This window comes from Telopea speciosissima, chromosome 10, assembly GCF_018873765.1.
Source record: "Telopea speciosissima isolate NSW1024214 ecotype Mountain lineage chromosome 10, Tspe_v1, whole genome shotgun sequence".
Classification (NCBI taxonomy): domain Eukaryota; kingdom Viridiplantae; phylum Streptophyta; class Magnoliopsida; order Proteales; family Proteaceae; genus Telopea; species Telopea speciosissima.
This window is the reverse complement of record NC_057925.1, coordinates 10,286,511-10,300,968: the sequence shown is the minus strand read 5'-3', so window position 1 is coordinate 10,300,968 and position 14,458 is coordinate 10,286,511. Positions and strand designations below refer to the sequence as shown.

Here is a 14,458-nt window from a genome sequence, read left to right as displayed (position 1 = left end):
CTAAGGCCTTCTCAAATCTAACAATTGGTCATCAATAACTTTCATGTAATCATTCACTTTAATACATTCAGGTATTGATCCCCTAATGCTCTTGCTAACGTTGGCCTTGATGAGCATTGGACTCAAGCACTTAAACTATTCCCAATTTTAATAATGAACAATACACCCTAAGGTTAGGAGAGCTTTCTTCTTCTAGTCAGAATAATTTTCTCCATTCAACATTGGGAGAAGAAATTGATTCTAACATAATTGTACAAAGTTTTTTTTTTAAAATTATGATTTCCTAGAAGCTAACTATTAAACTTAACCCACACTAATTAATAATGTCAAACTAAAGCTTCTTACAACTTGTCGTGGGCTAAAATTGCAACTTTCAATGGTTTGTGACTTTATTAATAAGACTAAAATGCATCGCATCAAGACAAAAGAATTTCATGCTTGTGGACCATAGAAATTCCCTCGCATGGGTGTTTAAAACTTAATCTCACTCCAACTTTTATATAATAAAATAGCTATTTCCCTGTGGGGATAGTTTTTATTTCTGATGCATTAGTTTCAACTTATGATGCAAAATTCGATTATTTACAAACCCAATAATAATGCAAACCCAATAATATATGACATACAAACCCAATAATATTCTCAAAAAATCACTACTAACATTACTTATTGGGACTATCTAAATGACACATCTATAGGTGTATTTAGAACTAGACAACTTTTGATTGCCTTCTTATCTTATTCTCAAAAGTTCTTGCAATCGGATAAAAAAGGATTTTCAAAATAATTTGAAATTGACTTTTCGTTATGTCATTATCAAAAAGTTGTCATTATCTTGCACATTTTTCAAGTACACATGAAATAACAAGGTTTACTCTCATAATAAGAAAATCATTAATTAAAAAAGGATACCCGTGATGGCAATGATTTGGATAAGTACAAATAGTATGAAGGTGATGAATACAATTTAAAATGACCAATTATTTCAGCTAACTTGTTTATTTCTACCAAGTTTTGGCTATTTTAGCATGAAAATTAAGACAGTTTTGCTTCTAAGTTGCTTCAAGAACTTGAGCATCATTGGATGAAACCTTGTATTTGATTCCCAATACTGTAGTTATAATTGTCCATCTAACAGTTTCTCTTCTCCCCAATCAAGCATCATAGAACAGTACTTTTTTACATTTTAAAGAACAGAAAATATCCAAATCCATTAAGGATACATAAGAAATATTCACCTGGACTCATACTGACAGAACTCATGGCATGAGAATATTACATGTCACTTATTACCCTTTTTTTGGCATGGCTGCAAGCCTAGTATACATCCTTGCCATAGACTCATATCCCCTGAGATCACCAGAACGTAAAAGATTCCCTGCAAAAAAAAATGTTTTTAAGTATATTATCTGCCAAGAAATAATGTATCCCTGGTGTGATTCAGATTCTATAATGGAATCTATAAGCTCACAACCACACTTAGACCAGGATGAGACTTAACAGAATGAAGGAAATCTCAGAATTTAATAGAAGACTGGATTGTCAATGCCTTCTTCAAAAAAAAATACAGCTTTTTCTGGTATTATCAAACAGTCCCTAAGCGCTGTACTTACTACTTAATGAAGAGAGAAATTTGAGGTTTCAGACGTTAAAGAAGAGAAGTGCATGATAAAACAGGGACTTAATAATTTGAACTGTAACTCTTTAGAACCCAAATAAACCAAGCTGTAACTTGGTCAATGGACTTGCCCTTGCCCAGGACTGTAGAATAGTCTAAACCAGGAAAATAATATTCTAATGGAACTTTGAATGTGCTATAGTTCTGTTGCAGAGAACTCCCAGAAACAGAGCAGAGTTTTGACCTTGCAATCTGTTGAAGATCAACCTCAGGTCTGAAAGAAGAACTACAGAACCTAACTACCAAGTCAGAAAGTAAATTAAGCAGTATTGAGAGAGAGGATATAAGGAAGATTGGTGAAAAGTGGCCAGAAAACAGTGTATCTGCCAGGTGATAAAGAAGAAAAATAGAGTTGAAATAGGGAAAAATATAAAAGAACTGAGAGACATATTATCAAAGGAGGAGTTTGGAGAGAGCACACCTGAACTCAGATTAGCCAAGAGGAAAGAGAGAGAGCCAGTTTACACGACCAGCAGCTCAGAAGCATATGAAACTCAAAATTATTTCATTATATCAAATGTGCAGTCGATGGCAGAGGTGCTTACATATATGAAGCTTTTAACAAACCAAATCCAACTCTCTCATGGACTCCCTATCAAAACCTGAAACTAAAAACAAATACTCAAACTCAATTTGGACTCAAGTCACTCTGCTGCTAGTTCTATGTAGTCACCTATTCTTCCAACACTAAGACCATACTCCAATACCAATCAACAGCCACTAAACATCCCAATTTAATTAGTTGTTGTACACAAAAAAGTACAACAACAACATAGCCTTACACCAACTAAATGGGGTTACTACATGGATCCTTGCTCTCCAATCAGCTCTATTCGAAGTCCTATATGATACAAGACCTAAGTTAAGCATGTCTTTCTCTCACCGCTTCTCCTAGGGGTAATTTAGGCCTGCTCCTGGCTCTTTTAGTTCCTTCAATTTGAATCAAATCACTCCTCCGTACTAGAGCGTCCCAAGGCCTCCGTTGCACATGGTTATGCCACCTCAAACAACTTTCTCGTAGCTTATCTAGTATCGGAACTACTCCCAAATCAGCTCCAATATGGCAATTCCTTACCTCATCCTTCCTAGTTTTGCCACATATCCATCTCAACATCCTCATCTCCATTACACTTAGATTTATCTATTTGACGCTTTTTATCTGCCCAGCATTCTGCACTATAAATTATAGCCAGTCGTACGACAGTCCTATTAAATTTTCCTTTAAGCCTCCACTTCATACATCATATTTTAATTCTATGAGCAACAACATCCTCGATATCACATTTTTTATTTATGATTGAACCTAGATACCTAAAATAATCACTTTGTGGAATCTCCCTCTAATAAAAATATTCAATACCTCATTAACCGTCCTAGTGTTACTAAAGTTACACACCAAATACTCCGTCTTTGTTCTACTTGTCTTCCAACCTTTTGATTCCAAGGTTGATCTCAATAACTCCAGCTTAGCGTTAATCCCTCCCTTCGTTTCATCCACCAAAACAATATCATCAGCAAAAAGCATACACCAAGGAACCTCATCTTCAATATCTCTAGTTAAATCATCCATGATAAGCGCAAACAAAGAAGAGCTTAAGGCTAATCCTTGATGTAATCCAATTGTAATTGGGAATTCAATACCTTGGCCGCCCACAGTCCTTACGCTAGTCACCACACCATCATACATATCTTTATCCTGCTCCTCCGCTCCCCGGACGGCTCCATCATTACTTCTGTTGAAGGTATTTAGGCCAAGGCAGTTTGTTTCTTCAAGCAGTTGTTTCGCCCTCCATCCAATGCCTCCTTCGGCTCCCATCCTTGATGGCCTCCTCAATAAGTTCATCCTCAATTCTTCTTAAGATTCTCTTCAAAGGATCCCATTAGAAGAAGAGATCTTGGCTGTTGTCCTATCTCATAAAGCCAACAAAGCCCCGGGTCCTGATGGATTCAGCATAGGCTTCTTCAGTTCTTCTCCTCCTGTTGGAATATCATCAAAGAGGATCTCATCAAAGCCATCCAGAGCAGCTTCTACAACCCCTCTCCGATCAAAGGTATCAACTAGACCTTCCTTTGTCTCATTCCCAAGAAAGAAGGTGCCTCTGTCATATCTGATTTTAGGCCAATTGCCTTATGGAACATGCTATACAAGTTTATTGCTAAGGTGCTTGCTAATTGAGTCAAGTCAGTTATAGATTCTCTTGTCAGCTATAACTGACTTGACTCAATTAGCAAGCACCTTAGCAATAAACTTGTATAGCATGTTCCATAAGGCCATTGACTTAAAATCAGACATGACAGAGGCACCTTCTTTCTTGGGAATGAGAAAAAGGATGGTCTGGTTAATACCTTTGATCGCCGGTAGAAGCATATCTGACTATATCCTCTTGTGTAACGAGTTGGTCCATGGGTTTGAGAGGAAAGGTCATCCCCCTACTGCTCTTATGAAGATTGACTTGCACAAAGCCTTTGACTCATTGAGATGGGATTATATTGTCAGTGTCATGAATAAGATAAGATTCCCTCCAATGTTTGTAAACTAGGTCTATCATTGCATCTTCACCCCTCAGTTCTCGGTGCTAGTCAATGCTAGTCTGGCTAGCTTGTTCTCCTCCACGGTTGGCATTAGGCAAGGCTGCCCCTAGTCTCCTCTCATCTTTACCCTTGCCTTGGAAGTACTTTCTAGGGAAATTCAAAGCAAGACAGACCAGGTTCTCATTTCCCCCATGTCCAAATGCAAGCACACCAAGATCTCTCATATGGAGTGCTTATCTCTCTTTGAAAGAGTTTTAAGTCTCAGGATAAATCATCACAAGTTCCTCTTGTTTGTGGTCGGTCATTCAAAGTCTACCAAAGAGATCTTGCAAGAGAAAACAGGATTCCCTCTCAGTCGGTTTCCAGTGACATACTCAGGGCTGCCTCTTATCCCTGCCAGGCTCTCTGCTCACCATTGCACTCCTATTCTCGACTGCGTTCACAAGAAGCTCCTGCTCTAGAAGGGAAAGGTCCTCTCTTATGTCGGGTGCTTGGAATTGAATGGTCGGTCCTGCAGGCATCCTACATTTATTGGTCAGTTATCTTTGCCCTCCCTCAGTCTATTATCAAGGATCTTGAATCCTTAATGTGTTGCTTCCTATGGAAAGGTGATGAGACTGCAAGATTTCTTAGCCCTGTCAGTTGGGCTTCAGTGTGTCTCTCTAGAGAGAAAGGGGGCCTTGGGTTGAGAAGAATCAAAGAAGTTAACAAGGCAGGCATCCTTAAACTTATTTGGAAGCTAGTCTCTAAACAGAAGAGTATTTGGGTAGACTAGATCTATTATGGGCTTCTCCAAAGGGACTATCTCTACCTCCCTAGATGCTTCTTGGGTGTGGAAAATTATTCTCAAGCTCAAGCATTTAGCTCTTGGGGCTGCTACTACCAAGATTGATGATGGCGCCTCCACCAGACTTTGGCTCAACCACTGGTACCCTTTGGGCATTCTTCTTCCTCTAGTGAATTCCAAAGCTATCTACAGTGTAGGCCTTCATAGATTTTCCTCAGTTGCAGATATCATCCTCCCTGATGGTTGGGCTCCCCCCTCCATCCTCTCAGCATGCATTCATCTAGAATGCCCTCTCTTCTATTGTTAGAAGACCTGTTGTTCGGGAGATTTTGTTCCTTGGACGCCCTCTTCATTGCACATATCATCCTCCCTAATGGTTGGGCTCCCCTCCATCTCTCGATGCATTCATCCGGAATGCCCTCTCTTCTATTGTTAGAAGACCTGTGGTTCGGAGATTTTGTTACTTGGACGCCCTCTTCCTCAGGTATTTTCAGCTCCAATTTTGCTTGGAACCTCATCAGATATAGGGGGGCTATCTCTCCCTGGAACAAGATTGTTTGGTTCAAGGGGCACATCCCTCGCCATAGCTTCTGTGTTTGGCATGCTCTTATAAACTGCCTTCCAATAGCTTCTGTGTTTGGCGTTATCTTATAAACTGCCTTCCAACGCAGTTTTCCTCATCCATCATCAGATCCATGTCTCCCCAGCTTGTTGTCTTTGCTGGAATGGCACCAAAGTGTTGATCATTTATTTTTTGAATGCTGCTTCTCCTCCTCTATTTGGTTTGGGGCTTTGAGTAAATGTTGGGCTAGAAGAAGAAGAATCCTGACTTTCCAGAGAGAGTGGATTTGGGTTGACATGACTTATGGGGGAAAATCTCTTTGTGATAGAATTGGCAAGCTGGCTTTCGGAGCTACTATTCAGATGGAGCGCAATCTTAGGAGATGGACTACCAACTCAAGATCCTTTCTTCAGATTTGGGATTCCATCTATTTTGAAGTTTGTTCCAAAATTTCTACCCTATCCTCTTCTTGTGTATATTCCCCAAGGAATAGGCTGCTTGTTGTATCCTGGGGTCTCCCCTCTTTTTTGCTCCCCCACCCCTAGGAGGGTGTGTTAGCCCTATGTATTGTAGGATGTCTTTCTTTCTTCCCTCTAATTTTGGGGGTTTCCTTGTTTTTCTCTCTTTGGTAATGAATATTTATTCACCCAAAAAAAATTATGTCCATGTATTTCCTTGAAGCCCTTCTCTTCTATAGTATATGACAGATTAACTCTTTAAGGACTCTGTCGTATACTTTTTCTAGGCAATAAAAACCATATGGAGATCCTTCTTGCCCTCTCTAAATCTTCCCACGAGCCTTCTCAGGTGGGTTTCAATAACCCTCTCTCATAACTTCATAGTATGAGTCATTAGTTTTATGCCTGTATAGTTATAGCAGCTCTGAATATCACCTTTATTTTTGTAAATCGGGACCACAATGCTTCTCCTCCATTCATCTAGCATTTTCCTTGGGTTCACTTATTAAACAACTTGTTTAGCAAAGATAAACCACTGATTCCTAAGCTCTTCCACCCTTCTATTGGAACCTCATTTGGGCCTAATGCCTTGAGTACTTTCATCTTTCTTAAAGATTCTTTTACTTTAGACACCCTAATTTTGCGTATATCTACGACATGGGGTGTCTGAATGAGTAATGCAATCTTCGGGGGCACTATTACTCAAAATGTCTTTATTTAGTAGACTGTGGAAATACTCTTTCCATCTCTTTGTAATGTCTTCATCTCTTATTAGTACTCTACCATCTTCACTTTAATACATCTAACATGGTCGAAATCTCTACTCTTCCTTTCTCTCATTCTAGCTATCTTATAGATACTCTTTTCACCTTTCATTGTGTTTGGATTGTTATACAGATCTTCATATTTCTTCGCCCTTGCTTTTTCCCCCACAATCTTCTAAGCTTCATTTCTGGCAGATTTATACCTTTTTAGATCCTCTCCCTCCTTAGTCCTTTGCCATGACTTAAAACTAGCTTTTTTAGCCTTAATGGCTGTTTTAGAGTGTAGTCTCGGTTAGTCTTGAGGTTAGTTCCAAGCTAGGTATGGGAGATATATACACTCCAGCTTGAGGGGGAGTGTTAGAGTGTAGTCTCGGTTGACGGTCCATGGGTGTCCATGGACCTCAACACCCATGGGGATACATTTCTAGTTAAGTGTGTGAGTTGTTTCCTTTCCTTATTGTAATTAGATTTAGGTTTCAGTTTCCTATTGTAAGAATCGTTTTGGTACGATAGTTCGGTTATCTATCGTCCAACTTTCTCTCGTCTCCTTTGACTACTTTCTACTTCCCCTCTTCTCTATCTCTTTCTCCTCCTCTACTGGTTTTCTAAGTTTCAGATAACATCACATGTTGGAGTGTAGTCTCGGTTGGCGGATTGGGGAGCCTAGTCAGGTTTGCCATGTTTTGCCCAATAGGTATCAGTAGTATGATTCAACTTGCCACAACAGGAACACCGGCGCACTTAACTAGAAACATAACCCCGTGGTGCTGAGTTCCATGGACATCCATGGACCTCCAACCGAGACTACACTCTAACAGGCTGCTTGAACCACATCATCCCACCAACAAGTCTCTCTAAGGGCATGACGGTTTCGTTTTGTTTCCTCTAAGACCTCTTTAGCAACCTTCTTAATACAAGTTGTCATCTCATTCCACATCGTATTAGTGTCTCCCTCAAAGTCCCACTTTCCTTGTTTAACCACTTTATCAGTAAATAAATTCAGGGAATCTCCTTTAAGTTTCACCACCTTATATTAGAGCAAGTAGGCTCCCTTATCTTACGATTCTGCGTAATGAGAAAAAATCTATGATCACCAATCTATTTTGTTCATAAAAAAAAATATAATAATGTATTTAATACCCTAACTACCGATTTCACAATTTAGACCTGGTTCTCCTTAGCCTGGGTTTCCAAAATGGATGGTGCTTATCCAGCCATTCCTCTGTAACTACATCAATCCCATTAGCATACTAAGAGTTGAACATCAACATCTGGCACCTCCAAATGTCACAAATGCTTTACTTGTCAGGAAATGTAAAAATGCTTGGCAGATGTCTGAGTCATCCTAATGTAGTCCTAGATTGGTAGGAGACCAACTAGGAGCCAATAAACCAGGATCTGTTATGAACAGATGAATCGGCTAGGTCAAAATAGGTGTTTAATGGTTTGATTAGGGTTAGAGTTTGATGTGTGGGTTATGTCAAGTTGATGTAGGGGAGTCTATCAGTGAAGGTTCTGAGATGTTTTGATGGAGTTAGGACTGTAAATTGAATGGGCAGCAAGTTTTAGGATTAAGGTTTTGGGTTTCTTGAAAAGGAATCAATGGAGTTTTAGGGTTTAGGATGGGTGGATGGTGCTAGGGTTTGGATCGAGTGCTCCTAAGGGGGAATGGAGTATTCGATCAGCCTTGGGGGAATTTCTGGTGGTTCGAATGGTCTGGACAGAATGTTGGGTTTCTTGGGGTAATAATGGAAATAGGGTTTGTTAGGGTTTAGTGGGACAATGGGGCCAAGCTGTGGATCGAGTGCTAATAGGGCTCTGATGGTAATTCGATTCTAGTTTGGTATGGTTCTGATGGTCAGATTAGTTTGTGAAGAATTTGGGTAATGGGATGGTCTCCAGAAATAGGTGGGATGTTGTGGTTTGAATGGGGTAATGGGAAAACAGCTTGGTCGAGTATTCCAATTGGGCAGGAGAATATCAAATCCTATTGTGGGAAGTTGTTGTTAGCTGAATAGTTTGTTAAAAATTTTGGGAGATGGGTGTGAAAATTAGGGTTTTGGGGTGGTTTGAGGATTAGGAGAAGAATGGGTATTGATGGGATGGATCAAACTTACTGTCGTTGCAAAGAAATCTTGGCAACAGCTTGTTTAGTTGATGTTCTTGAACAAAGATTGAATCTTAATCTTTAACTTGAAGGAGATCTTCAAAGAACTCGAAGCAGATCCTCAAAGAATTGAAAGAAAGCTACAAAGAACCACCCGGGCTTCTCACCGCAAGGTGTCAATCGGATCAAACACCGATTCCTTCAAATGATCCACCCGGGCTTCACACCGCAAGGTGTCGATTGGATCAAACATCAATCCTAGCTTTGATCAAACACAAAGCAAATCTTCAAGGAGAAGAGAAATTGCAGCAGCTTGCAAGAGCAAAAGTTTTATCAAAGTGTGAGATCTAGAGCCTCCACGAATTTTATTGCATATATAGGGCCTAAAGGACCTTTTTCCTATTCAGCCTAGGAGTATGAAAATTCCTAGCCAGCTAGCTCTACTCCACTTCCCTTTCTAAATCATGGGAGTGTGGATCCAAAAGAAAAAATGGAAATTTACATTAAATAAAAAAAGGTGACTCAAGTCACTTAAATTGAACCAATTCAAACCATAGTTCAAGAACTCGCGAGATCTCGCCGAGTTTCTCGGTTTTTGGAAAAGCCGAGACGAGACTACCTGCGAGTCTCAAAAGTGCAATATCTCGGCGAGATCTCAGATCTCGGTTTCGACCCATTTTTTTAACCCACCTACCGCTTAAATACCTTACCTAACTCGACAAAACTCGACATATCTCGGCAAGATCTCGGATCTCGGGTTGACCCAAAGTTGAGGCTTCGAGTTGGAAAAAAAAAATGCACCAACTCGGCGAGATCTCGACTCATTTCGATTTTTCCAAGAGCCGAGTTGGTACCGAGACCCGAGTTTTAGTACCTTGATTCAAACTAGCTTTGGACCGGTTCAATTTAAAATGCTAAAACATGAAAATAGACTAAGTATAGAGCTAATCCCATATGCAACCTATGTACCCCTACTTAGGTCTATAAAAGCGACCTGCTACATTGAAAACCCATGGGACCAAAGGCCCAACATGTATAGAACCCAACTAGACTTATTCCTACTCAAACAAGCCTATTTTGGTGATGAATCGGCATCACATCCAAGATCCATAGAGAGATGTGCGCCAGAGGAGCAAAGCACATAAGGCACAGTCTTGTTGCCTCGTTATCCTGTGCATAGCACTACCTCACTGAGGCATGCACCATTTTTTTGCCCCCGTACTGTGGCAAGGAGGATTTCTTTAAGCAAACAAGGCATAAGCTCTGTTCATTCAACCATGACTACTCTCTGTCATTAGGGAATCAGCAAGGTTATAGAGATTTTCCTCAATGAGTGGAAACTATTAGTCAGTGCCAGCACAAAAAGTTGGACTGTGCCAGTCAATGTTCTCTCTGAATGCTGTCTTCCTACATCAATCTATTATGTGATTTATGTCAATGGGATTAAGGAAGATACAAGATCTCTATTTTCTGGCACAAATATGACAGCCCAAAAGGAGACTGAGCAGTTGAATGAACTTGCTTAAATATTTATTTATTATTGGTTCTTTCTCTGAAAAGCGGGAAATGATCAGCAAAATAACCAATTTCCCTAGGAGAAAATATCTTTTTTCTTTTTCTACCAAGATAAACTGTTTCAGACCTATCTTTCATAACATTAAAATAGATTAAAAGGGTGGGAGGTAGCTCAGTTGGCAAAGATCAACACCTCACGATTAAGAGGTCATGAATTCAACTCTCCTTGGGGCCTACCTATCCAAAAGGAAATGTGGGAGGAAGGGTGGGGAGGTGACAACAAATCAACAAGCTATAATTAGTAATGGCCAGTGGAAGATCCAACAGCATCAAATTATAGCCTAGAAGCAAGTACAGTTGCATAAATTGATGCCAAGGGCTCTTCCCAGTCAACTATAACATTCAAGTGTTATAGATAAATGTTACCTGAATCACAATTGAGTGGACTATCAGGTTCTGGATGGGCCATCAAAGCAATTATAGCCCGACAAACAGATTGGAGTGTCCAAGCAGGGCTCCATGCATTCTTTAAGATATCAAGGCAAATCTCTCCAGTCTGCAGATAAAAAAAGAGAAAGAATTTTAAACCAAAACAGCAAATTTTACTTAACAGGGATAATTTCCACAGTTCCACTAGATAGCTCCATTCACCAACCAAATTATTCAACTCAAGTGCAAATCTCCCCCCGTCCCCCCACCCCTCTCTACTGATGATAAAGGGAAGGGAAATAAAGGGAGGGAAACAGAACATATATAAATATTGAGAAATGTCGGTGTTTTACAGAAAATGTACTTTCAGATATATACCGATTCTAACTTTACAATACTTTGATTGGTCTTCTACTCTTCAAGGACATTATGCTGTAAATCCAAAAGAGAAAGAGCCAAAGGAACAGGCATATCCATCAGATAACAGATATAGTTTATGATCCTATATCACAGATAGGAAATACTTGAGAAACTGGACGAGATTAATCAGTTTCATTCTCAAACCAAATTGAACAAAAATGCCATGCTTTCAAGGTCCCTTTATTAGGGATTCAGAGAACTATTGGTTTAATTTTGTAAAATGGTATCTAAAGTTTTTTCTAGCTTTTGAAACATTGTACTCTTCATGTCCTTTCACCTATCAAAGTGTCCTTCCTTTTCAATGCCTAAGATCTATCTAACATACATGTGCCTTATAAAAAACAAGAGAAAAGAAAGGATGTACCTTAAAATGAACATTTGGATGAAATATTTTTGTCAAAAAACGCACTTGAGGGGGTTGCAAAGGGTATTGCTCAGGAACAGCAAACACAAGCTGAAAGACACCACCCTCATAAGGAGTTTCTGGTGGTCCCTAAATAAGGAGACAAAAGTTAACTACATCAAAATACAATACATATATTTTCACTTTATAACAACAGAGTATACCTTGATAAGAGCTGTCCACTTGAATATGTTGGAATCATCACATACTAGCTGAATATCAGAATCAACTGTTTTTTCTCGCTGCACCTCCTTGTATTCTTTAAAAAGCCTTGCCCTTGATGCCTGTATGTGAAAAATAACTGATGATCAACCAAACCGAGAAGGTTCTAGTAAAACCTCCTTGTATTTCTGACACTAAGATGAAGTTCACATGAATCAAAGACTACAAGGTACTGAATGAAATATAATAACTGCCACTGGATCTGGCAGAGAATCTTGGCTATTCTTTGGCTCAATCAAAATCAATGCCTAATTTCCCTGAGAGTTCCCCCTCCTTAATAATTTGAAGCTCTAGCTATTACACCCCCACCCCAAACAAGATATTATCCTTCTGGACACCTGGACATAAACTAGATAGTTTTGGAGTCTAACGAGAATTTGTTCCACAACATCAAGCACAGTTATTGCATGATAGAATTGTGATGATAGAGAAACACCAAAGGATCACAACCAATAGCTCTCCATTGACTAAAGCATCCAAAAACTTCCATGTAGATCAGTTTGATGGATTATCTCCTTCAATTTAGATAACTCACACCCAACTTGTTCCGATAGAATGTGATTCTATGAACTAATAACATGTGGTTCAGGCTAGAAGAAGAAAACCCAAAGTTGTGGCAATGACAAAATATGGATTCTATGCATTAGCAGCATATTCATCAAAGCAAAAGTTTTTTCTAGCTTTTGGAACAATAATAAACCTCTTTCACCCTCCCTTGATCATCAGTAGCAATCACTAACCATACGTTCCCAATCCTCTTCCACTCCTGAACACGAAGAAAAGAGCTATATGCTTCAACCTTATGATGAAACAAACACAAGTTTCTTGCAATAATCATAACATCTTGGGAGCAACCATCCAGCTATTCCACATACATGAAAGGTATTCTGACAAAACCTAAAACGGTTCTAATGAAAGTGAAACTCTCAGCTAGTGGAAAATCAAACTGCCAGATCCCAACATAACAACTTCTTGAAAGAAATGCCAATGAATGAAAATAAATGAAAGGGAAAAGGCTGGGTATGCTAGTGGTATACCGTAAGCTAGCACCTATGGGAGTCATTTCAAAGGGAGGATGAGAAAGATAGACACATAGAGTGCTATCTTACAGTATACCGCTAGCATACCCATCCCTCTCCCTAAATGAAAATACAGCTCAGGGGAATTTCCAGCACCCCCTCAACATTATCATTTTGGGAGTGACTTCTAATATGGTACTATCCTTGTTCCATATTGTTCTGATTGAGTTTACCCGTCTAGTCTGATCCTTCATCATCCTTGCCTCATATCTGAATTAATTTTTTTACTTAAAACTCATTTTGTCTTGAACCATAATCAATAAGAGAGAAACGGGACTCCAGGTACACACCTTCAAAGGAAAATGAATTTTCCTGCCATTTGCCAATTTTCCTTCACTACCCATTTCTGAACAACATCAACCTCATAAGCTACAAAGATTCCAGCATCACCTTATAAAGCTTACTTAACACATACATCAAAAATATTGATAACTCTGAAAAAAAGGTTTCCAAACTCTTCCTCAATTAGTGACCACAATTATAGAACTGTTAATTGCAGGACCAAAATTAGGTTTTTCTTTATTCCAAACAATAAAAACAGATTTTGATCTTCTTTGCGAGTAAGAATTGAAAATTTTAATTTACAAAAGGAGCTGTATCGAATCTAAAGGAACGAGACATGAACAAATGAATCGTAATATAAATCAAAGACACTGACCTGCATCTTAATCACCGCTTCGCGATCCCGAGTAGTTCAGAACCAAATTTCAAAGATTGGCCTCCAAACTGCAAAACGGACACGAAGGTCTAGACTCTAGACTACGACTCCAGCCCGGGAGGAGTGGGGAGGACGGAAAAACGAACACTTGCCTTGAGTAAAATGCTTTTCAGCTTATTCCTCGTGAAATTCGCGGTTCTTTTTCTAGAAAATGTGTTTCAATTAAAAGAAATTAAAAGATGGGTAATTTACACAGACCACCCCTGAGGTTTGACGAAAGGATAATTTTACCCCCCAGTTTTGAAAAATGCTGCGTACCCCCCTAAGGTTTGCAAACGGTTACATATAAGCCCATTCCGTCAGTTCATGACTAACAGTGTTAAAAATAAAAGATAAAGTTACAAAAATACCCCTCCAAAAAAACAAAAAAAAAAAAAACCCTGCAACTCATCTTCCCAAATCGATTGGGGAAGATGAGTTGTAGGTATCCTCATACAAATCTTCCTTCCTTTAGAACTGAAGCTACTACTAGATATACTTAACAGAGATTCAGATTCCGAGCCTCTGCTTCCGAGCACAGATATTGAAAACCCTAACCTCCAAACCCATAAAGGATCCTGCCTTGCCTCTTAAGAGCATAAACCACATCCATGGCGGTCACGGTCTTCCTGCGAGAGTGCTTTGTATAAGTAACCGCATCACGAAGCAAACCTCGTTGCCCATCAATTCATTCAATGTTCATCGATTGCTCATCACTAGGTATCATCTTTCTCTTTTTTATGATAATTTTTTTTTTTGAGGTACCATCTTTTTCCCATTTCTGAACCTGTCTCATATAGAAAAC

General features: G+C 39.3%; 1 protein-coding gene across 2 annotated transcripts; it reads right to left on the bottom strand.

The window, feature by feature from the left end:
• Positions 1–1,195: 1,195 nt before the first annotated feature.
• Positions 1,196–13,721, bottom strand: LOC122641356 (protein PEROXIN-4-like). Of its 2 annotated transcripts, none has more exons than XM_043834565.1 (5): positions 13,615–13,721; positions 11,820–11,939; positions 11,617–11,745; positions 10,830–10,959; positions 1,196–1,378 (listed from the first exon to the last, which is right to left on the bottom strand). In XM_043834565.1, the coding sequence occupies exons 1-5, from the start codon at positions 13,618–13,620 to the stop codon at positions 1,290–1,292; spliced, it is 474 nt and encodes a 157-aa protein (XP_043690500.1). In that variant the 5' UTR covers positions 13,621–13,721; the 3' UTR covers positions 1,196–1,289. The 2 variants fall into 2 exon arrangements, with proteins under 2 accessions (XP_043690500.1, XP_043690501.1); XM_043834566.1 differs by lacking the exon at positions 13,615–13,721 and adding an exon at positions 13,273–13,301.
• Positions 13,722–14,458: the final 737 nt, after the last annotated feature.